The sequence below is a fragment of the Vombatus ursinus genome, unplaced genomic scaffold (genome assembly GCF_900497805.2).
Source record: "Vombatus ursinus unplaced genomic scaffold, bare-nosed wombat genome assembly UNPS02014810.1, whole genome shotgun sequence".
Taxonomy (NCBI): domain Eukaryota; kingdom Metazoa; phylum Chordata; class Mammalia; order Diprotodontia; family Vombatidae; genus Vombatus; species Vombatus ursinus.
Genome location: NW_020954588.1, coordinates 26,570,476 through 26,595,860, shown reverse-complemented (window position 1 = coordinate 26,595,860; position 25,385 = coordinate 26,570,476). Strand labels below are relative to the sequence as shown.

Sequence of the window (25,385 nt, the reverse complement as noted above, 5' to 3'; positions counted from 1 at the left end):
TTCTTCTTCTTCTTCTTCTTCTTCTTCTTCTTCTTCTTCTTCTTCTTCTTCTTCTTCTTCTTCTTCTTCTTCTTCTTCTCTCCAGTACCTATCATAATACTTTGCTCAATTTAATCACTTAATGAGTGCTTGCTGAATTGAATTGGGGTTTTAGGCTTGTGCACATTTGACCAATATCACTACAACTTTTCCTTTAGCTCTCCAGGGGCAGGCTTTGCTTTGGGAATACTGATAACTTGCCAGTCAATGTTTACCAACATTTATCACTAAATTTTGACCCAATACCACCACTGTGCCATTTAATAGTTAACTATGAGCTGCTAAAAAGAATATGGGTTCCCTTCACTGCTCATGATGTTCCAAGCCAATGCATCTGTCATTTTAAATTTAAATCTGTATTACTTAGCTGTCCAAAACTTTACATACAAGTAACAGAGTTATCTATCCTTTTTTTCTTGTGGTTTTAAAAAAATCACCATTTCATGACCTTTTTTTTTTTACTCTACTAAATGCTCCAGTGCCCATATTAATGCAAATATTCTTTCATCCTTTAGTGCATCTGACCTGTCTTTGATGGAGGTAGCTCTCCAGCTCTGAACTTGGTCCTCCAATAAAGCTTCTACCCTGTTGAAATCTATATGCCAGTAAGTCAAAGAACTGCAATTGACTTTGTGTGGGGACTGCCTCCAATCTCATAGACAACAACCCCTTAAAATCATAAAGTATGAAAGAGTGGCTTGAAGCTTCCAATAGGTGAGACTTGAATCCAGGACTCTTAACCCATCCTTCTATCCTTTATGATAGGCTACCTTGACCTTTGAGTGCCTCCATGCTAGAGTACTTTCCCTTCTCATCTCTGTCTTATAGCATCTCCAGTTTCTTTCACAGAATGGCCAAAGTATCTGCCACCTCCTACAGGAGGTGATGCTCTCAGTTGTCAGTGCTCTCCAGCATTATCTGCAAAAATTCCTCATTAGTTTTTTTTTTTTTATTTCAGATAAAAAATTAGTGTATTTGCTGTTTCCCTTCTGTAGGAAGTAATAGGTTTCTCAAATAAGGGCTTCATTTTTCTCTTCATATTTCAGCACCTCACATAGTGCCTGGCATGTGGCAAGCTCTCAATAATAAATGCTTTCTGAATTGAATTGATTATAATAATGATAGCGAATATTTATGTAGTGCTTCATATGTATTGTTTCATACTATCCATTCAATTACTTATCATCTATCTCTGTCCATCCATCCATCCATACATACATCCATGTATCTATATCTGTATCATTTCTCTCTTTCTTTCCCACTTTTCTTCCTTTATTCCTTCCTTCCTTCCCTCTGTTTTCTCTCTGTAACTATAGACACACACATGTGTGCATATGTGTATATATATATATAAAGAGAGAGAGAGACATATCTCTACACTTCTATGCAAACACATATATGTTTGTATATAATGCTGATTCCAATACAATAGGTCCTTTCACCAAATAGCCATGATACTTAGTAGCTGTTTGCATAACAGCAAAATAACTGATTTTGCTGTTTTTTGAGTACACTAGGAGAGTCAACTATTTTAGAGAAAAAAGTCCTGGATGAGCAGCCAAGAGATATGTATTTTGTGATGACCTAGATACCACTACTAATAACTACCGACATTTATGTAGCACTTTAGAGTTTGTAAAGCACTTTGCATAAAATATCTCATTTGACCTTTGCTACATCCTTTTGAGGTTGGTGTTCCAAGTTTCATTATTGCCACTTTGCAGAATAGGAAACTGAGGCTCAGATGGGTTAAGTGGCTTGCTCAGATGCACACAGCCCTTAAGATTCAGAAGCAAGATTAGAACCCAGGACTTCCTAACTCTAACTCTCAGATGCTTTCCACTACACTATGCTATTACCACCTTGCATAAGCCACTGATCCTCCGTGGACCTCAGTTTCCTCTTCTATAACATAGCCTGAAAGGAAATTGGGTTAGAGAATCTCTGAAGCCCATTAATTCCTGCCCTAAATTTGCATAATCCTATAAATTGATTTATTTTTCAATTGAAATGACCAAATGATATGGCACCTGGAAGGAATTATAAAGAATAAAGAGAAATATGGAGACAATGTGGTATAAAAGAGAATAAAGGAATGGGAGATGGAGGACTTAGGGGCAGATCCTTGCTCTTTTACTTTTGCTATACTTATGGGAGCCTCATTTTCCCCATATGTAAAGTGAGAAGTAGTTCTTTTCAACTCTAAAACCCATAAACTACTTTGTGCAAAGACATATTGAAATCAGAGATGGCAAATGAAGATAGAAAAAAAATTTTTTAAGGGCTTTTAATATGGATTTTTGTTAATTTAATTTTGGTAAATTGTTCATTAGGGACTTATAATATGGAGTAGTGAATATTTGGGATGTTATAATTTATCAGGAGGTATGTTAAGCTCATATTTCACTCTGAAGAAAACTGGATTAATTAGATTAATTACAAATGACATTTGCAAAGTAATAGTCAAGAGTAAACAAAGGTTGCACTTTTGATTATATAGCATGACATTTATCTCTTTCTGCTTTACACATTCTGTGCTTTGTATCCAACCATCTAAAGGCTTGAATGATGAATTTGATGACCCATCAAACTGCTAACACTTGCTTAATGTTTGGTGGGAACTGTTTATCTCTTCCTTGCTAGACATAGTTCATAGAGATTTTGGTGCTGTGTTGGTGAGACAGTTTACTGAAGATAAAAAAAAAAAAAAAGAGGTGACTAGCTGGGAGAGTCCAGGGATATACCAAGCACATTTCTCCCCACCACACCTTGGGTGGGTTGTTTAGAGGTAAGCTGGGTTAGGAGTAACTAGAAGACTTTATGGAGGTTGTGAAGCCCCTAGGAGAGGAGTTGGTGGTCTTAGTCTAGGCTTTCATCAAGGGCTGTTCCTTTTATAAAGATTTTTTGGGTATTCTCCAGAAAAGTGTGGGACTGAAAACACATTTTATTTTTTTTTGAGGCAGTTGGGATTAAGTGACTTTCCCAAGGTCACACAGCTAGTAAGTGTCTACCTGGCTGCCCCAAAAGAACATTTTAATTGCTCTCTCATTTCTAATTGATCTACTCATGTGTCAGGATTGACTCACTGTGGAATGGGCTGATGGTTGAGAAACTTGGAACCATCCTTTCCAAAAATGTCCAGTTTCTGCTGATACGGGATTTAATAAGAAAAAATAATGAGGACTTCTATTAAAGAAAGCATTAGGATTGAGAATTCTCCAGTCTTCCCAAGGAGGTCAGCATGTAGTAGCACATCATATATGTACCACATAGGTAAAACATTATGTATGGAGTCAGAGAAGATGGACTTCAATACTGTCTCTTTTATTTACTACCTATGTAAGTGTCTTCATATCTCCAAGTAGGGCTTCAGTTTCTTCATCTATAAAGTCGGACAACATGGTAGTTGGACAACATGGCCTCCTCCTACCTATGTGATATTGGGGAGGTTAACTAACCTTTCTAGGTCAGGATTGTCTCATCTGTAAAAAGAAAGGCTTATACCAGATGGCTCCTAAGTTTTCTTCAAGCTCTAAATTGATGACCAAATATTTTTTTCTTTTATTTATTCCTGAAATATATACTACAACAGAAGCTCAAGGTGTGGCACTACATATTCTCTATAAAAGCTGTTGTGCAGATATGATTAAACAGATTCGAGAAAGAGTGGCTTATGGTCCACAGGTGACTTCTTTTGGGGAAAAAAAGCATCAGGAGATTTTCTGGAATTTATCAGTTCTACTCACAAACCCATCCTGAGATCTTGGTGATGATAAATTTTCATCTGAATGATTACTGAGTCACAAATTTGCTTTACAAAACAAAAATAAAAACAAAAAATAAAGCAAACAAACCATATGCCCTTAAATATTTACCACTTGCCATTGAAACTATTTTCCATTACTGAGTTAAAAATTCTTTAATTCTTCTTCTCTCCTTCTACTAACTTTAGCAATGGATTCAGAATTTAATGGATTTCAGAAAGTACATTTCAAGTATTTATTAAATATTTGCTATGTGTGCCTTAAGCATTGTGCTAGGCTTTTAGAAAACAGTGACAAAAATGAAACAATCTACACATAATCATCTGTCTGCAGAATGCTTATTGTGGAAACTCCTACCAATGCAGATCAGCAACTTGTCAATAAATTATAATCTTTGAGAGTTTGCTCAGGTCACTGAGAGGTTAAGTAACTTTTCCCTGGTCATACAACTATTATGTGTCAGAGTTGTGACTTGAACCCAAATCTTCCTGAAATGAAATCCAGCACCTTATCTACTTTTCCAAGCTACTTCTTTTTTAATGTTTTTTTTTAATTTATCAATTTATTTATTTTTAGTTTTCAGCATTCACTTCCACAAGATTTTGAGCTCCAAATTTTCTCCCCATCTCTCATGGCGTGCATTCTGAATGTCCCTTCCCCCAATCTGCCCTCCTTTCTATCACTTTCCCCTTCTCTTATCCCCTTTCCCTTCTATTTTCCTGTAGGGCAGGATAGATTTCTATACCCTATTGCCCGTATATCTTATTTCCTAGTTGCATGTAAAAAACAATTTTTAACATTTTTTTTTAAAACTTTGAGATCCAAATTCTCTCCCTTCCTCCCTCCCCACCTACCCTCATTTCCAAGCTACTTCTGTGGACTAGACTAAAACAAGATAAGTCAAACCAATTCCAGCTAGTAAGGAACCTATCATCTGGTTTTCTTACCAGGTGTCTAAAGATGTTTTACAGTTCATTTTCTCACTCCTTCCCTTTGAGGTTGGCTGGACCTCAAAGCTGTCTCAACCTTCTCTACACTGGGGAACTGGCCTTGGTTCTTGCTCTAATTGACTTCTGCACAGACAGACCTGGCTCTAGCTGGATGCTGGTCCCTTTTCCCTCAGGCCTAGTGAAGCACCACACATTCTGATGTCCTGTCCATATTCTCTCTCGTGCTCAATTCCTTGATTAAATGTTATCATAGCATAGAGTGCTGCCATGATATAGTCCTTGACAGACATTTTTTCCTTTTGGTTTTCTGAGGCACAGAGGGGAGGAAAAGAGACAGAGTTTAATTCTATTACAAGTCTTCAGGCCAGACTATACAGCCCAGCTGATGGAGGAGGGAGTGCTGGGTGACCATATTAGGGGATAGGGATTAGCCTTTTCTGCTTTAAGTTCATTGAGTTTTTAATATCATTTGGGTTGTTGGTACCTTAGATCCAGGGTGTTGAACTTGAGGCCTTCTGATGAAGTGGTCAAAAACACTCCCCAGAGTGGCCTGAACCAGATTAAAATGTATTTGGGGAATGTTTTAAAAATAATTCAAGTCAACATATATAATGTTATTTGTGGTTTTCTAAGTCAATATGTTGCCTGCAGGCGTTAATTTCTATTTGAGTTTGGTTCCACTGCCTTAGACCCTGGATACAGCTGTATTATCTCAAGCACAGTTCCTAATTTGGAGAGGTTATGAGAGATCACGAGTATTTGAGAAAATGTTTCATCCTCTTCTCACTGGTCATATAAACCACTTAAGAAAGACATTCAGGGTAAAGGTTGTTATAGGGGATAACTGGACAGGTAGACTTGCCTTCTGTTTTTGTTCTTAGGAAATCAGGATTAGTATGATTGCTAGCATTGTAAGCAACCATTTCAGATTTTCCTATGGATCCTGCAACTTCTCTGCTTTTTGTTCTATGGAGACTTCAAGACATGTCAGTGCATCTGAGATTTCAGTATTGTAGGAGATGACTCACCCGTGTCTGCCCATTCCTTGGAGCTTTAATCATCTGTGAATCCAATAAGGAACTCAATTAATGGAAAATAGGTGCAAATAAGTCACAAAATAAACACAGATCATTCAAACTCTGACTTTTAACTGGTAATTTACTAAAAAAAAAATAATTCTACCATTCATTTTCTATCATCAGTTGCTATAGCTTCTAACAACTATTTAAGTTAATAGAACCATAGAAACCTCAAATCCAAGGTCATCTGGTACAGTCTCATGACTTATGTGACCTCTTCTATGCCATACCAACAAGCGGTTCTCTCACTGGGAGTTTTCACTTTTGACCATTGGCAGTATCTAGTGAAACCTATGGACTTCTTAGAATAAGAATTTATGGGCATAAAATAGAATATGTAGTATTACAAAGAAAACCAATTATATTGAAATAGAAATTTGACAAAAGGAATCAGTTTACAGACCCCTGAATAAGAACCCCTGCTTTAAAGCAATGCTTTGTCAACATGCTTTATAGTCTCTTTTTGAACATTTCTAGTTGTGGGGAGTTTCACATATGAAAAACTCAGTACATGTTCACAGAATCAGTGTTAGAATGGACCAAGTAGCCCAGTAGTTCAGCCAGAATCCAAGAAGAACCCCTCCCTCTACAACATCCCTAGCAAGTGGTTATTCATCATCTTTGATGATGTGGATGACATAGAATCCTGTAACTCTTGGGGGGAGGGGGCAATCCATTCTACTTAAACATACATCTAATTCAGGGGTGAGGAACCTGCGGCCTTAAGGCTACATCTGGCATTAAGGTCGCAGGTTCCTCACCTCTGGAATTGTTAGAAGAGTTTCTTAACGTGGAATCTATACTGACTTCTTCAGATCTTCTACTCATTGTTCTAGGTTTTATCCTGGAGCCAAATAGAACACTTCTAACCCCTCCTTCACATGTCAACCCTTCAAATACTTGAAGACAGCCATCCTATTCCCTGGGTCTTTTTATTCTCAAGGCTAAGTATCCCCAGTTTCTTCAGCCAATCTTCATATAACATGGCCTTATGGCCTTGCTCCATCCTGATTGACCTCATCTGGACTCTCTCCAGTTTATCAGCTTTTCAGACAGCTCTAATTTAGGTCTTCTTTATATTTAGCTGAAATGTTTGTGACCCAGAGCTGATCCCTTTCAGACAAAAGCATCAGCTGAATATCCTAGCCAAAGATGAATGTCTATCTTTAGCTATTGAGGGATTATTCATTTCCATCTGGATGCTTACAGGATCACCAATTAACTTTAACAATATGCCCTGCAATATTCACCATATTCCATAGAAATATTTTTTTATTTCATTTTTCAATATTCTCTGAATGGCTTTTATTTCCTTTTTAAATTTGAAGTGCATTAGCAAAGAACAAGTGCCTCAATAAGAATGAAAAAATAATCTAGGTTCATTGAACAAATCTAACAATAAATCCCTTAAACTCCCTGGGCCTCAGTTTCCCCATCTATAAAGCAAAGAGGCTGTAGTGTGTGTGTGGGTTTCCTTCTGGTTTTAATTCCTTTGGCTTATGGCAAGCCTGAGTTGTCATAACTAAAAGTTGTTTCACCTGGAAGAGTTGGGAGTGTGTGTATGGGGGGCAATTGCTCAGAGAATGTGGTGGAGAGGAGAAGGGGCATGGTGATAGGATCCTGGGGAAGGTTTAGGAATGGGACCATATTGTGCACCCACATCTTAGAGGGTTGTGGAGAGTAAATATACCCTCCCTGATATGGATACACTGGGGTAAAGCCCCAGTGGATCCACCCTAGTTATAGATTTCTATCCCTAGCATACCTAGAATGCTTACACTATTCCATTTTCATCATCTTCTCTATCACACATCAAAGAAGCCTGTCATCATTTCATTGGAAGGTAGAGTTGCCATTGATTCAATTGGATAGAAAACTATAGATTGATTTACATACAGGAAATAGAAAGCATGCAGGGAAGATGGTTCTAACTTGTAACACAGAGCTCATGTGTCACCTCGTACTAACCATTGCCAAAATGCAGTGCAGTACAGTACAGTATTTACTTTGTATATGCTGAGGCGTGACTGCTGCCCACTGCACCCTCTGAACATTAGCGATGCAGTCCTGATTAACTGGATAGCTGCCTTTTAGATGATTTGCTAATCATAACTGTTCTTAGTATTAATAAGATCAGAATATACTCTCTAACCCTTCTTTGCATTCTGTTTTCATCTGTTCATTTATTTTATTCATTCATTCATTCATTCTTCATTCATTCAACAGACTTTTACAATTGCCTGCATTGGGCTTTGCATGTATCATTTTAGGTGCTGGAGGAGATCAGAATATATATAAGACCTGACTGAACATCTCAAAGAATTTAGACTAGTTATCTTTCTTGTATCATTAGCTCTTTTGAAGGTATGTTCAGGGTTAGGACAAGTTTTGGTGGGGAATCAGGCTATCCTGGAGCAGTCGATAGTTTTCTTGGTAAGGAAGTAAAATGCAGGGCACTTTATTGAATCACATAGCAAAGCCCCACTCTTTGCAATCCATTCTTCATCTTTTTCTTGGCTTCCTTTCTTGGTTATCACTTGATGATCCTATGACTTTCTGGACTCACAGGGTGACCAGCAAGCTAATACATATCCCACCAAAAGACTCTATACACCTTGAGGGGGAGTCCTGTTTTTCACTTTGCCTTTGTATTCCTGGTGCCCATCAAATGTCACGAACGTTCGGAGGATTGGATTGTAGGAGGGGATTCATGATTTCAGGATAAGGTGTTTATTACTTCATGAGTTTCTTTAAACAAGTGGACTTAATTCAGTTCAACAAGTAGACAATATATGCACAGCTCCTATGCACATAGAGGTGCTCAATAAATGTTTATTTAATTATAGAGTTGGATTTAATTCCCCTTCTGAGATGAGTACCATTTTCATGAAAGGCCACTTATTACTTAACCCTAAGATTTACTAAAATAGAGATTTTTAGGGTCAATGGAGGAGACAATTGGTCTTACCCCCTTTGCTTATCCCCTTCACGTTAAACTAATTAGAGAACTGCCCACTTAACCTATTGGAAAGGCCTTGTCTCTCACCTTAGTCTCATGGGAATTGGTTGGTCTCCTAAGTGAGGCTAATCTAATATGATTACTAAGTATGATCTGGAGTCTCCTTTCTAGGCTGTCCTCTCATGTTCTCCTTCTCACCTGAATACTCCTATAGGACTGCAAAGCAAGAGCACACACAAAAAAGACCTCTATTTATCCTGTGAGATATTTGGGTACAGTATTTAAATGAGCTTTGTTTCTGTGACAGTTGTGAGCCATATTTAAGCAGTATCTTTCTTCTAAGGAACTTAAAACCTTTCTCAGTGACTGGCTTACTAATGTGTCAGAGCCTCTCAAATGTATTCACAGTAAGCTGACAACAGATTTGAGGGCCTTTATAGCTAGATATGTCAATAACAATATGCAATTTTAACCAAATATCTTTTTATGCTTGACTCAGAAGGCTAAGGGGAAATAGAGAAGAAAGAATTATTTGGGAATTCATTATACAATGGTTTCTCTGTGGCGTATTGCAAAATGGCCAAAGTGAGTGAAACCTCACCGAAGCAGTGGGTTTGATGTATTATAATAATGAATGTAATAATAATAACAATAACAATAGCAACAATATTCCCATATGGTTTTTTTAGGTTTTAAAAATATTTTTCTCAACACAAATATGGAAGGTAAATAGTACCAGCTTATGATTGTCATTTTCAGACAAGGAAATGGATTCATGGCAGTGAAGTGATTTGCCCAGGGTCATATGTTGTTAGGGGCCCTTTTTTTCCATGACTCCATAAGGTCTCTCCCAACAGCCCCACTGGACTACATCTAACATGCTTCTGGAATGTGAGCAAAAATTCTATTGAAAGAGATCCATGATTCACCTCAGTTATGCAGAATTTTAATATTAAGCATATTTTATTTGTGATTTTCCAGTATCATGCTTGTAAAACCACAAATATTTTATTTTAACCCATTACATAGATGATGATCTAGGAAAGTCAATTCAACAAATATTTTTTTAATGTTTATACTACGTGTTTAGTACAGGGTAAGGCATTACAAGAACAAAACTTAAAAGTCCCCTATTCTCAAGCTTACAATCTATTGGAGTGTTTTATTGGTTTAATTACAAAATAACTTAAAAATTTGGCATCTTAGTGCCATGTATTTAATAGGTACTTAAAATGTTTGTGGGGTTAGATTTTAGGATTGGATTTTTTGATCCTCATTTTATCCTCCTTGCAACACTACATTATAAGGAAGGAGTTATGGGCATTTTTTAATGGTACTCAAGGTGAAAGTGGGGGATAAAATGCATGATTTCATTAGTGTAGGAAATGCTTAATAAAGAAAGATCAGATCAATGCTAAGGAGAGCAGATCAGTGCCTGGTCTGCAACTTACAGTCTTAGAAAAACGGCCATGGGTGCTATTAACCCCTACTTGATATCTGATGAGACTAAAGTGATTTGCACACTGTAACCCACCTACTGCATGTCAGAAGCAAGACTCAAACCCAGGACTCAGTCTAGCAGTCCATTTCTGTTATTTACAAAGGAACCAAATTGATAAGGCATGCAGTCAATCAGCAAACATTTATTAAGTATCTACTATGGACCAGTCACCATCCTGGCCTCTGGACATATAAAAAGTGAAAGAATCTTTGCATTCTCTGGAAGAAGCATATTGGACATCTGCCATCATACCTTAAAATGAAATCAGGGAATAAATAATCAATCATTGGGAATTTCAGGACTGCTCAGCAGTTTCCCTACTTAAGATCTGCTCAAGTTGTTGCCTCTTAAAAAAAGTAAGAGGCCAAGAGTGTGAAGCCTTAGACCCATCAGGGCCAGCTGCAATTCTGTTCAAGTGTAAGCCATAACAGACTTTGACCTGAATGGAAAGGTTCTTGTGTAGATAGAACTTCGGTGAATGCTGGGACTCTGGGGTGAGGGAGAGATGGGGATCAGTCTATCCTTTGTACGCTAATGGACTCTGCCAGCCAAACTAGGAGGATGAATACGGGGGAATTCTGGAACAGCTGCATCTATCTCCTTATTATCTGCCAAGATGGATTGTTCCGGGCTAAAGGAACATCCCACATGGAACGGATCTCTCACTGCCCCATGGCGCCTTTACAATCTCCATTTTAATAACACAAACTGCAGGGCAGCCTGACTGCTAGCCCAGCATTTCTTCAGAAATCTTTCTATTACAGGACAGGATAAAACCATCACTAATACAAACCAACAGTATTATTTCCAATGTAAGCACTTTAAAAGGTTGCTTGTACAAGGAAAGACAAATTCTCCGAATTACACGCAATTTTGCGGTTAGTCGGCAATGATACTACATTGACTTCTGTGTTGCACTCGAACACACGAACTGTGTAAACAGTGTTAGATGTTTGATTAGCATTAATATGAAAGATGGGACGATTAGGTAGGATTTCTTCAGAAAGGCCTTACACTTACTGTGTCTTTTGTATTAGAGAAAAACAGAATTTGAATTTAGCATTCAAAAAAAATATTCACTTTGACTCAGTGTGTTATCTTTCAGCTGTGGATTTACTGGCATCTAAGAAATGCAACTCTTTTGTGGTACACTGAAGCTGTTGATGGATACTAAGAATTACATTACTCTTGTTTTGTTTTTGTTTTTGTTTTTTGTTTTTTGTTTTTTTGCTTTTTCTTCTCCATCTCTCTCCCTTTACAATTTTTCTTTTGCAGCTATTTTTGGCACTTTTTCTTCTTGGTTTAAAGTGGGAGATAGCATGACCAGAGGACTAAGGAAAAAGGTTATATAAACTTCCACAAATGTCCTCTTCAGGTCTCAATGTCCTTTTCTGTAAAATGAATGAAGTTTACTGAGTTATTCATAAGATTCCTATGATCTCTGAATCCTATGTTCCTAGTCTTATCTTCTGCTTGATTATGTAAACTGGGTAAGGAATAGGTTTCATTGTGTACATACAAAGAGGAACCCTCTTCAGTGATTGTGACATAATACATCTAGCTATCCTTAAATAAGCTTACTTCTAATATTCCCCTAAAACTTAATTTGACAAAAGAAATATTGAGAACCAACTATGTGCAAGGCACAGATGAGTTTTAGTACTTCTTTTCTTTGTAGTTCAACTCAACAAACATTTCTCAAGCAGTTTCTAGGTGCAGAGAATTTTGGATATGGTGACAGAAAGACACAAACAAAATCCTCCGTGCTCTTAAGAAGCAGACATTCTTCTGGCAGGGTAGGGGTAAGGTAGGGGGTACAGTGATAGGTCCACAGATAAGTAAATGAAAGAATAATGGCTAGATATCTGGACTTGGAATTAGGAAGATTTGGAAGTCAGGAAGTCCGGAAGATAGACACACACTAGCTATGTATTTCGGGGCAAGCCTCTTAAAGTTCTATGGCTTTCGTTTACTTTATCTGCAATGTAGCAGGGAATGGTGGTGGTGTGGCAGACTCTGACCTCTTGGGTCCCTCCCAGCTCTAAATCTATGATATTCATACAAAAGAATGTTCAGAGGTTGATAACTACTTGAGGGAGCAAGGAAGGAATATAATACCTGAAGGAAAGTAAGGATTCTATGAAACAGAGATAAAGAGGGATTGAACTTTTTCAAAGATGTTTTTGCCGGGTCAGGCTCTTTGATGCTGTATTACTTTTGTGGAGTTCATTTCCATAGGGATGATGATTTCTCAGACCAAGTGTAGATCTGTTTCTTAGCATTTGCAGTAGATCTTCTATATATCTATATTTGTTAAGAGTTTTCTTCACTAATCTTTGTAGCCTTTTAGTTGGAATAGGCAGAGTGAGGAGACCAAAAACAGAGAAACCTGTTCAATCATTAGCAATAGATATTTTATGAATTGTGAATTTAGAGACTTTCACTATAACCTATTTCTACTTAAATTTCTATAAATTTAGCAGGAAGATTTATAAAGAGTACAATCATCAGCATTTCATCTTATATCAAATGGAACCAGAAATGGTCTACTGCAGAAATTTATGTACACGATCTTTGTTGCCATTAATGTCCATGCAGTGACCTGTAAAACATCTAGTTACTGCTCTGTTCATATTAGCTCCCACATACTAATGATTTATTTTCATTTTCTCCAGGATATCAACCTGCTCCTAACTGAATTTGATTGATCAGAGGGGAATCCAAAATAAATGGCTACTCTCGTTGTACTGCTGCTATGGAAAATGGAACACCAGTGGCTAATGGGACACGATTTGATAAAGAACATCAAGTAAAGATGTTTCAATAAATGTGAAATCAATGGAAAATCCTTGCTGTTTGAAAAGCTTTTTGAGATTTTCCTGACAGGCTCCCCTGGAAACCTGAGGGAGCATTCCTTCTTCAGCTGTCTTATTTTTCACGGGTGGATACAAATACTGTTACTTCCTTGTCAACTCCACACCTCATGTGGGACCATGGTCCTGCCAAGATCCATGTGGCTGAACTGTGCCTGGAAAGCAGGGATGGCACATCTTGTACTGCGGGCATTGGACACCACACTGACCCTGTGCATCATTGGTTGTTTGCTTCAGGCCTCTGCCGTGTCCTCACAAAAATTGGATGATGCTGACCCACTGGTGATGACCAACTTTGGCAAAATAAGAGGGGTTAAGAAGGAACTCAATAACGAAATCCTGGGGCCTGTGATTCAGTTTCTTGGGGTTCCATATGCAGCCCCACCCACAGGGGAACGCCGTTTTCAGCCTCCCGAGCCCCCATCCTCTTGGTCAGACACCAGAAATGCCACTCAGTTTGCTCCTGTTTGTCCGCAGAACATTATTGATGGCAGGTTGCCAGAAGTCATGCTCCCTGTTTGGTTTACTAATAATTTGGATGTAGTTTCTTCCTACGTACAAGATCAGAGTGAAGACTGCCTCTATTTAAATATCTATGTCCCAACAGAGGATGGTGAGTTAACTGAAGGAAAAAAAACAGCAAGAACTTTAAAAATATATAAAAAAATTATTCTTATTCTAAATTCTAACAATATTAATTCATGTATACTGGTAGCAAGCATGGCTTTCTGTTGTTGGCACGAAGGCATTTTCCATGTATGCATGTGGCTTATTTGTGTGTGTTCATGTGTATATGCATATGTTTTATTTTTTTTCTCCCCTGTTTCTACGTGTTTTATTTCTCCCATAGCACGTATGTTTAGGCAGAAATTGGTTCTTAATCCCCATTTCCTACTCAATGCCTTCAGGGAAGATGCATCAGCCTTCCTCCATTTTGCATGTGCAGGCACAAGAAATGGGTAACCTTTCGCACTCAAAAAAAAATGCAGGAGTTTAGATTTAAGTGAGCTAGTGGTATTGCATGCTCCGAGTGTCTGTGATGGAGCTCCATGTTATTTTCTAGTCTTCTATTCATTTTTCAGTAAAAAGAATATCCAAGGAATGTACAAGAAAACCCGGCAAGAAAATTTGTAGAAAAGGAGGTATGTATAAAAGTGGAAACCAAAAACGGGGGAAATAAAGGCTTGGAGAGGAAGAACAAGATAACACATCCAAAGGATAATTTGCTGATATGCTGAAGTGAAAGGTTAGGCAATATCTTGTATTTAATGAAGCTCACCAAGGAGTTGAGAGATGGTGGAAGAGGAGAATGGCAGAGAGGATAACTTCTATAAACCATCATTGTCTCTCTCTTTGGTTCCCTGGTGATGGCGGTAGGGGCAACATCTGCATCTTGGTCTAGTGCTTGTTTCAAGGATGCTGAAAATATTTGTGTATTGACAAAGAGCAGGAGCAGAGATCTTTTAATGACTGAAAATGTGTATTCTCTGGACATTTTCTCCACATAAGAGTCCTACCTTTCCTGTAGTCTTTTTTTTGTCCTTTACAAAAAAATGAGTGAGAATGAATAGTCAGTTTTCTTTTTGCTTGTGGTTTCTTCTGTGTAAACTCACATTACAAGGGTAGTGAAATGTTCAAAATATTTCGCCACGGCATTTTGGCCACTGCTGTTGTCAGGTAGTATTTTTCTTCAGACAGTATTTAAATCTCGATGTCAATTCCCAGAAAAAATGGAGATCTTGCAGATTTCGTCCCAAACATTTGCAGATTTTCAAAATTACTCTAACACTTGTATATTTATGTTCAACAACTTAAAACATGGGAAATAACATGATTCAGAAGCTACAATTAAATCAACCTTTAAAACATCCTCTAGTTAGATTGTGCAAGTGGAGACAGTCACAGCTGCAGGCTTGTGGAGACTTAATATGTCTGAATGTGGCTTGTCCAGACGACGTTTTTAAAAAAGTTTCCTATTCTGTAAATCACCCACAGGAGAGTCAGATCTGCTGGGGTGGGAGATTCTGGATGTGCTCATTTGACTTTAATCATAAGAATGTAGAAATCTCAGCCAGGTTTCGTATTCAGGCTTTGGTCACTTCATGTTCTAGTCTTCTTCAAACTCTTGGCTACTTCAGGTCATATTTTATTATGAACAACCTCAAGGACAGTTCAGATTACCCTATTGTTCTGATCCAACAACTGGAGATTGGCCATATTTTTTCCAGACATTTCATCATAGTGGTGGTATTCAGAGCAATGTGGTTCAATGTATCTTCTTCCAATGGAACATGCAAATTGGTGGCATCATGGTACCATTGAAGAAGATAAATGTAAAAGAAACAGGAGTGTTTTGAATAAGTCACAACAAAGTCTCATTTCTCCCAAGTGAGAACAACTGAAATCATTTACATGCCTTCTGCTAACGTACAATTCTGCTGTAGTTATTATCATGTAGTTTATCAAGCATATGTAATTAGCATAGCAACTTTTGCCTCCTATCACTGAAATGTTGATTCTCAGTCATAAGTAAAGATGCTGGTAAAGAATACATAATTATAAAGCATTTTATGCAAAAATACATACAGATAAAATCAAGAAAGATAGCAGGACCAAAAAAAAAGAGAAGAAAAAGAAGAGTGAGCTCAAAGGAGAGAACATGATCCTTCATCTTATAAACAACTTTAGATGTTTTAGTCTTGTTGGAAAATTATTTGTCACTAGCTTTTCTTTGAATCATTTCTTCAATCTATAATATTCTGGTGCTAGTAGCTATTGTGTGGGCATCCTTCATTTGCATGGGCAAAGTCAAGTATCTTCATCAGAGAGGACAGTTTCTTGATGGTATGAATTTCAGGACACTGGGCTCACCTCTTTGAAGTCTTCTAGTCTCACCCCCTACTTGAACAAAACAAAAGAGCCAACATTTAATCACCCAGCCTTCATTTTAAACTTTTTGTTAATGAGGAAAAAGAAAACCTGTTAATTCCCAGGGCTACTCATTCGATGGTTAGTTAGTCCTAATTTTTTAGGTAGTGTTTCCTTATATTAAGCCTAAACATGCCTCTCTGCAGCTTTTGTCCATTGTCCATATTCCTGCCCTCTGGAACTTAGCAGAACAAACCCAGGTAATGTTCATGTGTTAGCCTTTCCAAAACCTGAAGAAAGCTCTTGTTCCCCTCTTCCCCCCGGCCCTCTGAGCCTTTTCTTCTCCAGGCTTTTATCAGTGCAAGCCCACGATCCAGGTCACTTCTGTACACAAAATATACAAGTGTAAAACATTATATACTTGTACTAATCCTTGAGTAGCAGTGTGAGGGCCACTCCACATTCTTTGGTACTATGCTATAACAAAGGAGATGGGAGGAATGGTATCAGTCTAATTTTCTGCACAAATGGAGTTCAAGAATGAAATAAACACCACCCATTGCAGACAGAGAATAATAGTGTCCTTTCTTTCAAGCTTCAGTAGAATGTCCCCTTGTCTTTTTCTAAAGGACTATTAAAGCTCTCCTTAGGACGAGTTGAATGGTCATTTACACAAAAGAGTACTGGGCACTCTCTAAGGTTTCTTTTGTTGTTGTTGTTGTTGCTGTTTTTGTTTTTTCACAGATTCATATACTATCCTATAGAGTTCATCTTCAAAGGAATAATACAGATTATGCATGTCAGTTCAGATAATATTGTTGGAATACTCCAATGAATCCATGATTCCATGAGGGGCATGGAGATTCTTGCTAACTAGGCAGATCTAACCCATTGGTACTCATCCTGACTAGGCAAGCCTAGTTTGTAGCTGCCCAGAAGTTAGCCACAGGGAGTACCTCCCCATACTGGTGGCTTTCCTCAAGTTCTCTTACATTGCTATTGTACCAATGGGACATTCAAGCAGTCCACAGGATGTTCCTCTTTATCCCTACATGAATAGCTCATCTTCTTTACTGCTCAGATGATTCTTTGATGAAATCATTTACACTGTCTATCAAAATAGCCTTTTTTTAGTAAACCGCAACTCTGATCAGTTAATAAATTCAAATTTGTTTTTATCCCTCTAGTTTTCTTTTTTGAAATGACCAGGTGAAAAACATTTCTGCAAAGGTATGCTTCCTTATGTACAAAACGGAAGAGAGTCTCCTTAAAAGGACTACTGCTGTATCATATATATTTATACACACACATATATATTACATTTTATATATAGTATGTAGTATATTCATGCACACATGTATAGAAATCTCCATCGTCTCTATCTGCATAATTATTTTCTGCTTCACTGGCAAAGTTCTCCTTTGATGCCAAAAGGTTTCTCCTCTTTTAAAACATTTCCCAATTGCATTTTTTTCTTCATCTATCCTTTTATCTTTCCCACGATAGTTTTATCCATGTGTTAATTACTCTCTTGGTTCTTCAGGGCTCTATGACCTAGCTAAATAGAAGGAAGGATTGAGATCAAAATTGAGATAATTACAGTGGTTTATGCAGAGATTGTTGGACTGGATAATCTCTACACTCCACCCCCAATCTTCCATCCTTTCATCCTTCCTTTTTCCTTTCCTTCCTTCCTTCTTTCCTTCCTTGCTTGCTTCTTTCCTTCCTTCCTTTCTTCCTTCCTTTTCTTTTTTCCTTCCTTCCTTCCTTCCTTCCTTCCTTCCTTCCTTCCTTCTTTCCAATATTATTCATTTTTATTTGAGAAACATATTTTGTATTACTTCTCTGTATTCAATGGTATTCTAGGCAGTTTGTACTCAAACATGGCCTGTCTCTAGTAAAGGCTAATAAAGAGTATGGGTAGTTGTAAGTCAAAGATAATGGAAAGCAGGCACTGTCATGTAGTAGATTATATCCTGGAATTGGAGTCAGGAAGAATTTGGTTTGAATTCTGCCTCTGACGCTTACTGGCTGTGTGACCCCAGGGAAATAAATTCACCTCTCTGAGCCTCAATTTCTTCACTCCTCAAATGAGGAATTTAGACTGGACAATATCTAGGGTTTCTTTATAACTATAAATCTATGACCCAATGACATAGTTTAGCCAATAGCTACAAAATCCACTCATCATGTTTGCCAGAGTTGATTCGATGACAGTATTAACCAATCAGCATCACCTCCATTCCCTTCAGTTCAGACCTCTGGAAGAGCCAACACTAGGGTAGAACAACTGGGGCTTTGCTCCAGGGTACCAAAATTCAGAGAGTACTGACTGCACTCACACACTTCAACTGCATAGAGACAGCTGAGCCTGGTGACCGAGCGGAGCAGTGGCATGCCAGGTGAGCCCCTCCTTCGCCTGGCCTTACCCACCCCACCCAACCCCTTCTAGAATCTTCCATGGATGCCTCACATTGTTTGACTTTACCAGCCAGGAGGCCTGGTGTACCAGGCTTTGTATCCTGGTTCCTCTCCCTTCACACACAAACCAACTGAATTTGTCTTATGAAGTTGTTTTAAGGGTGGGTTTCCTGCTGCTTCTCCTGAAGCTTGTCTTAAGCCTTGCCCCCCTGGTGGATTGGCTAAAAATTCCAGAGTGGGTGAATGCAGCACAGTAGGGTTGGGCCATCTGCACACAGATTAATCAACCTATGAATATTTATGCAGTGGTCTTCCTTTCTTTAGGCATTTGTAGCTACTTTCTAATTGGTGCTTCCAAAATGAGTATAGCATGTATTATCATTTATATTCTTATTCGGGAAATGATCAGATGTTTTCTTTCCCGTTTCTCCCATTTCTTTATTATTTCATAGGAGTTTAGATTTACATGAGCAGCCTTGGTATAATTTCTTGTATTTTCTTCCATTTTTATTCCTAGATTATTTGTAAGGATTTCATTTGTTCCTGCTGCATTTAATACTTTTTTTTATAGAATGTAATGTAGGTTTATTTCAAGAGCTTAAAACAAGGCATTTTTTTTAAGATAAGGAAAACAAGTTTTTCCTGAGTGTGGGTATTGTACTCAGTCTGTATGCCAGCATAGAAAAGTAGATGGTAAATTAGAGCGATTGGAGGAATAATAATTCGTAAATCTCTGATTTCTCAGATTCTCTGGGTACAACAAACATGCATCATAGATATCTTGGAGCCAAAAGAGGGAAGAGCTATGTTTGTACAGAGGTAGGCAGACTGGATGAAGAAATTGTAACTGATCTAGAAGGAATAGCATTCCCTATATCTTCTGTTCCCCTGTAGGTTGCCACTGAAATGTTATGGGGAATCTTCTTGTTGGGTAGACGATGCAGGTTGCACCAGAACTGGGGTATCTGATTTCATCCAGGAGCCATGTATGAACAGAGTAAGCTAAAGACTCCTCTACCGGAACAGCTAAGAAATAAAACACAGGGCTCTAAAATGAACGAGGTCGGAAGGCTCAGAAGAAATAGCATCAATTGCCCTGTTGTTCCCTGACAGATGCCGAGTGTCCCGAAGCAGATAATTAAAAGATCATTTCAGTTGTCCAATTCGGTCTATTTTTCATAGACTTTCTTTGCATTTGATAAAATTTGGGGGTGAAATAAAAAACCCACAAATTCATGGTAGAAATTGTCCTCCTTCTAGTCCCCCCCTTTTCATCCCTGTCCACTTTCACATCTTGTTTACACATTCCTATCTGATGCTGCGCACAATAATTGCTAAATAATTACGTTGTACTTTGTTATGTCTTATGCTATTACTCTGTGCCTTACCATAGCATGTTTAGGTAGCATTACGTCCTGAGGTTTTGTTGTTTTTTTTTTTTTTTATGTGTACTTCATTAATGATAGGAGTCCCTAAAAACGTAGCTTGGGGACTGACTAGTTTTCTTACCCCTTACAGGTCATTTCCTACCCCTCAGATCATAATGAAGGGGGAATTTGTTATTGATGGTCACCTAATCCTTTCTGGGTTCAGGAATTCCTATGCCAGTAAGGTCAGGTACTCCATAAAGTAGAAATTTGCTCCATTGTGGTCACCCTTTTCTTGTTCAGGGTGTGTAGAAGCTCATGTCTCTTTAGAGTTTTTAAAGAAATTTTAAAAAAATGTTTCCCTTAAAAATCACAGCCATACTTCATTAAATGGATTACACTCTTTACTCAATGTCATTATACAATAATGTTTTATTCCATATTAATAGTAAACTGTCAAATGGAAACTTATGATTACAGTTGTATTCAAAGTAAGGAACATCATTAATCTAGCCAGTTCTTTGTGTTTATATTGTAAGATCTATACCTATTACACAATACATATATATAAACAGAACACACATATATACACATATAAGTATGTGTGTATGTATACATATATTTACATATATTATATGCTTGTATATATGTGTATATATATATATACATATATATATGTATATATATTCCTGCTGTACTTTGTTGCCCTTTCTCTCCCAGAGATAATATATAGATTAGAGGTTCTTAACCCTAAGGTCTGTAAACTAGCTCGTCTTTTAAATATGTTAATAACTATTTCCATGTAATTGGTTTCCTTTTAATCCTGTGTATTTTAAGCATTTTTTACATTATGATGAGAAAGGGTACGTTGGCTTTTCCAGCATGCCAAAGAGGTCCAGGACCCCCAAAAGGTTAAGAACACCTGATCTAGAAGTTGTTTTATTGATTCTGAATTCATTAACATAAGCCAATATTAATGTCATTTAAATTGATCAACTTCCTTTTCAAATGCTGAATTACCTAACACTGAATTACAAGTAGTGATTGAGTTAGTGTTTTAGTTAGAATTAGGGGGAAGGGTGTGACTTGAATTCCTCTCCCCTCATCTGTTTTCAGCAGGTGCTGGAATATCTCTCCCAACCTTCTGCCTTCTCCATCTTTCTTTTTTCCCTTCTCCTTCTCTGGAAGTCTAAAGTGGGTAGGGTTTGGTGGTTGGGAAGTCATCTCTGTTCTTTTTTGCCTACATGTGACATTCTGATCAGATGAGATTTCTGTACTTAGGGGCCCAGTGGATCCTTTGAAATGTTGACTCTTCTTTACAGTCTGAAATTTTGTTCCAAATTACACTCATTTTTCATCCCAATGTGCTTTTATCACTAACACACATTAATCACAGGTTCTTCAAGTGCTCTTATCAAGCTCCCCCTGCCCCTCTTTTCCAAACCCTTTTAACTCATTAAGAACACTTGGCCACAGACTTGTATACAGAAGCAAGGCTTGACTGAGTCTATGCCTGCTGGTAGCTATTAAAAATCTGCCCTCAGGGGAAGTTGTCTTTGGCTGCCTTCTCACTTTCTCCCAAAGTCTCATTCTAGAGGATACAACAGAGGTGATCCTTTGAAAATGAAATGTATACTAAAAATAAAAAAGAATAGAAAGGAGACCAAGAGCATGTGAGTAAAATCTTATCATGAACTGCAAGAGAAAGTCACTTCACCTTCCAATGCTTTGTACCAAATGACCCTTAGAGGAAATGGGCCATTGACATGAACTCTATCTACCTATCTATCTACCTATCTATCTACCTATCTACTTATCTATCTATCTATCTACCTATCTATCTATCTATCTATCTATCTATCTATCTATCTATCTATCTATCCATCCATCCATCCATCCATCTATGTATCTATCTGTTTATCTACCTCTCTCTGTCTCTCTGTCTCTATTTATCTATCTAATCTAGCTATGTATGTATCATCAGATTTGACCACATATATAGGACTTCACTATTTGGTCCATTGTGTGGATTTCATTAGGCTAAATGTGATGTCTTTTAGGCTTATATATTGTAGATATGCTCCATATATTGGTATCCAGGTAGCCAGACATTTCACAATTCACTCCCACAACCATTGTTCAGTGGGTAAAGAACCTGAGTTCTAACCTCAGTTTAGATTTTGGAATTTAGATCTGTAAAGGATCTCCAAAATTGTGTTCTCCAGCTCTTTTTTGCATTTCACAGGTGAGAAAATGAGGCTCAGATAGGGGACATGACTTACCCAAGGCCATTTGTGTGGCAAGAAGTAGAGTTGGAAATAGAACACAGATTTTCTGCTCCCTGGTCCTTCCAAAGCCTGTTACTCTATAGCAAGAGTTCTTAATGTGGGGTTCTCTGAATATATATGTGTATATATGTGTGTGTGTACATATATATGTATATATACACACACATATATATATACACACATCTACATACATATGCACACATATGTTTTGGCAATAGAATTCCAGCAATGGAATTGTTGGGCCTAAAACTATGAGTTGAGCTGCATAACTAAGTGCATGTTGCCACATTTCACTTCAAAATGTTTATATCAGTGTTCAGGTCTACCAGCAATGTATCAGGGTATCTGTTGTCCCCAAACTCATTATTTTTATATAAATTGATAACTTTTGAAAAAAAAGAAACCAGGGACTTGTGGGTCTAATGCTATGCATTTCATATCAGAGCTTGGAATATATTGGAGTATAATTTACTGCTTAATTATGATTTGTAAATCAGTTGACAAGCATTCATTAAGTGCCAATCTTGTTCAAGGCTTTGTGCTAAGTGCTGGGGATACAAATGCAGACAAGAAGATAACCAATCCTTGCCTTCAAGGACCTTACATTCTAATGGGGGAAGATAGCATTTAAGTGTCAAAGGTGGAGCACAGAAGAGGCACTTTCTGGGCATGGTGGCAAAGTCTGGAAAGTCAGAAGCAGAGTCTAGAGAAGAATGATGGATGGATAGCCAAGGTCTTTTCTCAAAAAGGAGATCTTTGGAGAAATTCAACAATGGTAGGCCTCAGGCTCCAGAGTGATGTTCTAGGGTGGAAAGGCAAGAGACACATAGTGGTGAACATAGAGTCAGAAAAACAGTTAGGAGAGGAATGAAGGAATCAGTATTAAAGACACATTCATAATTAAATAATTAATCACAAAATTGAACCACCAGACATAATACCAGCTATTACAGCAGCAATCAGAATAAGAGCTGGCAGGCTGGAATTCACTTGGAGTTGTGGAAGAAGACCTGGATTTGGGATTAGATGACCGAGGCCTGAGTCCTCACGTTGACGCTAACTTTGATTTTGGTCAGGTCTCCAACCTCTGTTGGCTTCAGTCGGTTCCCTCCTCTATACAAAGAGGACTATGAGAGCCACAGGGCTGTAAGGAGAACACTTTGTAGGCTCTTCCATAAATAGACAATATAATTGAATTTATCAATCAACAAGCATGTATAAAGTGCCTAATGTGTGCCAGCAATGAGTGCTAGACACTGTAGAGACAGATGAAAGTGCAGTCTTGCCTGCCCTCAAGGAACTTATATTCTCAAGGGGATATTGCATGGTATGTAGTTAGATCTAAAACACAAAAGAAATCAAAGGTTACTTTCTGGTGGAAGACACCAGAAGCAGGGAGGAGCAAGGAAGGCCTCTGAAGGTGGAGTCTTAAAGGACCCCAGGGAATCCAAGTGGCTGATGTGAGGAAGGAGTCCATGAAACCTGACCATAGAACCCAAGGCACGATGGTACTGCAGGGCTTATCATCCTTGGTCTATGGATGAGAGAACTGAGTGTGGCTAATCACTCAGTAAATGTTGAGGGTCAGGGGAGGGAGTAGGATTCAAGCCCAGCTCTCCCTGACTGTAAGTGCAGTTCTGAGTACTATATCATTGACTTGTTGAGAGAGAAATAATGAATTAATATGTATATGGTGCTTTGTAAAATCAAAGCATTGTCATTCCTCCTCCTTTTCCTTCTCTTCTCCCTCTTTCTTCTCCTTGATTTTTCTTCTTCCTCCTCCTTCTCCTCCTCTTCCTCCTTTTCTTCCTCTTCTCTTCATCCTCCTCATCTCCTTCTCTTCTCCCTCTTCCTCCTCCTCTTCCTTCTTCCCCTCAGCTCAATGAGTAGAGTGTCTGCAATCAGGAAGAGCTGTGTTCAAATCTGGCCTGAGACATTTACTAACTAGGTGACCTTGGGCAGGTCACTGAACCTCTGAGTCAGTGTCCTTATCAGTAAAATAGAGATAATACTACCACTTACCTTACAGGGTTGTTGTGAGGATCAAAGGAGATAATAATTGTAATGCACTTAGTGCAGTGCCTGGCACACAGAAAATAGGAAAGAATGAGAGCAACTTATAATTCATCTCATTCTGTGATGAGGACTATTTAAATTTAAAAAAAAATTTTGTAGTCTGCGTTATGCATTTAATATCAGAAAATGGTAATTCAAGGATATTCAAAGAAGGGAGTTTTGTGTATTTTTTTTGGCACCTTACAGTTACGTCATGAAGAAAATATTCAGCAAATTAATTTTAAACTCTTCAATGAGGTCCAGAAGGATTTTCTTGTTTCATCTCAAGGAGACTGTCTTATATTTCAGGTTTGTACACATGATGCTGGATAGATTGAAAACTGAAAAATTCTGTCAAAAAAAAAAAGAGAGGTGGGGTAAGGTACAGCTCTTTTATTTAACCAGTATAGGGAACTCTCTATGTGGAACCCTTCCCCACTCCACCCTCCAGTCAAATAAAAATCTGAAACTCATCTGTAATTTAGAGAACTATCTGTGACCCAGAAAGAGATTAAGTTACTTATTCGGGGTCACACAGTCTTTATGTTTCAGAGACAGATTTTAAAAGTTTTTTCCAACTTCAAGGCTAACCTTCTGCCTACTACACCACCATCTTTATTTACAAATAGTTGAATGTTAGACTCTGTGTAGACAAAGGATCCAGATTTCTTTCTTTCTTTCTTTCTTTCTTTCTTTCTTTCTTTCTTTCTTTCTTTCTTTCTTTCTTTCTTTCTTTCTTTCTTTCTTCCTTCCTTTCTCTCTTTCTCTCTCTCTTTCTGTCTCCCTCTCTCCCTTCCTTCCTTCCTTCCTTCCTTCCTTCCTTCCTTCCTTCCTTTCTTTCTTTCTTTCTTTCTTTCTTTCTTTCTTTCTTTCTTTCTTTCTTTCTTTCTCTCTCTCTTCCTTCCCTTCTTCCTTTCTTCCTTCCCTTCTTCCTTTCTTCCTTCCCTCCTTCCTTTCTTTCTTTCTTCCTTCCTTCCTTTCTTTCTTTCTCTCTTTCTTTCTTTCTCTCTTTCTTTCTCTCTCTCTTTCTCTCTCCCTCTCTCCCTCTCTCTTCCTTCCTTCCTTCTTTCCCTCCTTCCTTCCTTCCTTTCTTTCTTTCTTTCTTCCTTCTCTTCTTCCTTCCTTCCTTCCTTCCTTCCTTCCTTCCTTCCTTCCTTTCTTTCTTTCTTTCTCTCTTTCTTTCTCTCTTTCTTTCTCTCTCTCTCTCTCTCTCCCTCTCTC

The 25,385-nt window shown here is 38.0% G+C and overlaps 1 protein-coding gene across 6 annotated transcripts in view; it reads left to right on the top strand.

Moving 5' to 3' along the window:
• The first annotated feature begins 13,285 nt into the window (after positions 1-13,285).
• The window catches only part of NLGN1 (neuroligin 1), a 783,137-nt gene continuing 771,037 nt past the window's right edge, over positions 13,286-25,385 (top strand). For 3 of the 6 annotated variants that reach the window (XM_027876062.1, XM_027876061.1, XM_027876058.1), the window contains exon 1: positions 13,286-13,778. In XM_027876062.1, coding sequence (XP_027731863.1) covers positions 13,286-13,778 — 493 coding nt within the window. Of the gene's footprint in view, positions 13,779-14,247; positions 14,308-25,385 lie in introns of all 6 variants that reach the window. The other 3 variants (XM_027876059.1, XM_027876060.1, XM_027876063.1) reach the window with 2 other exon arrangements.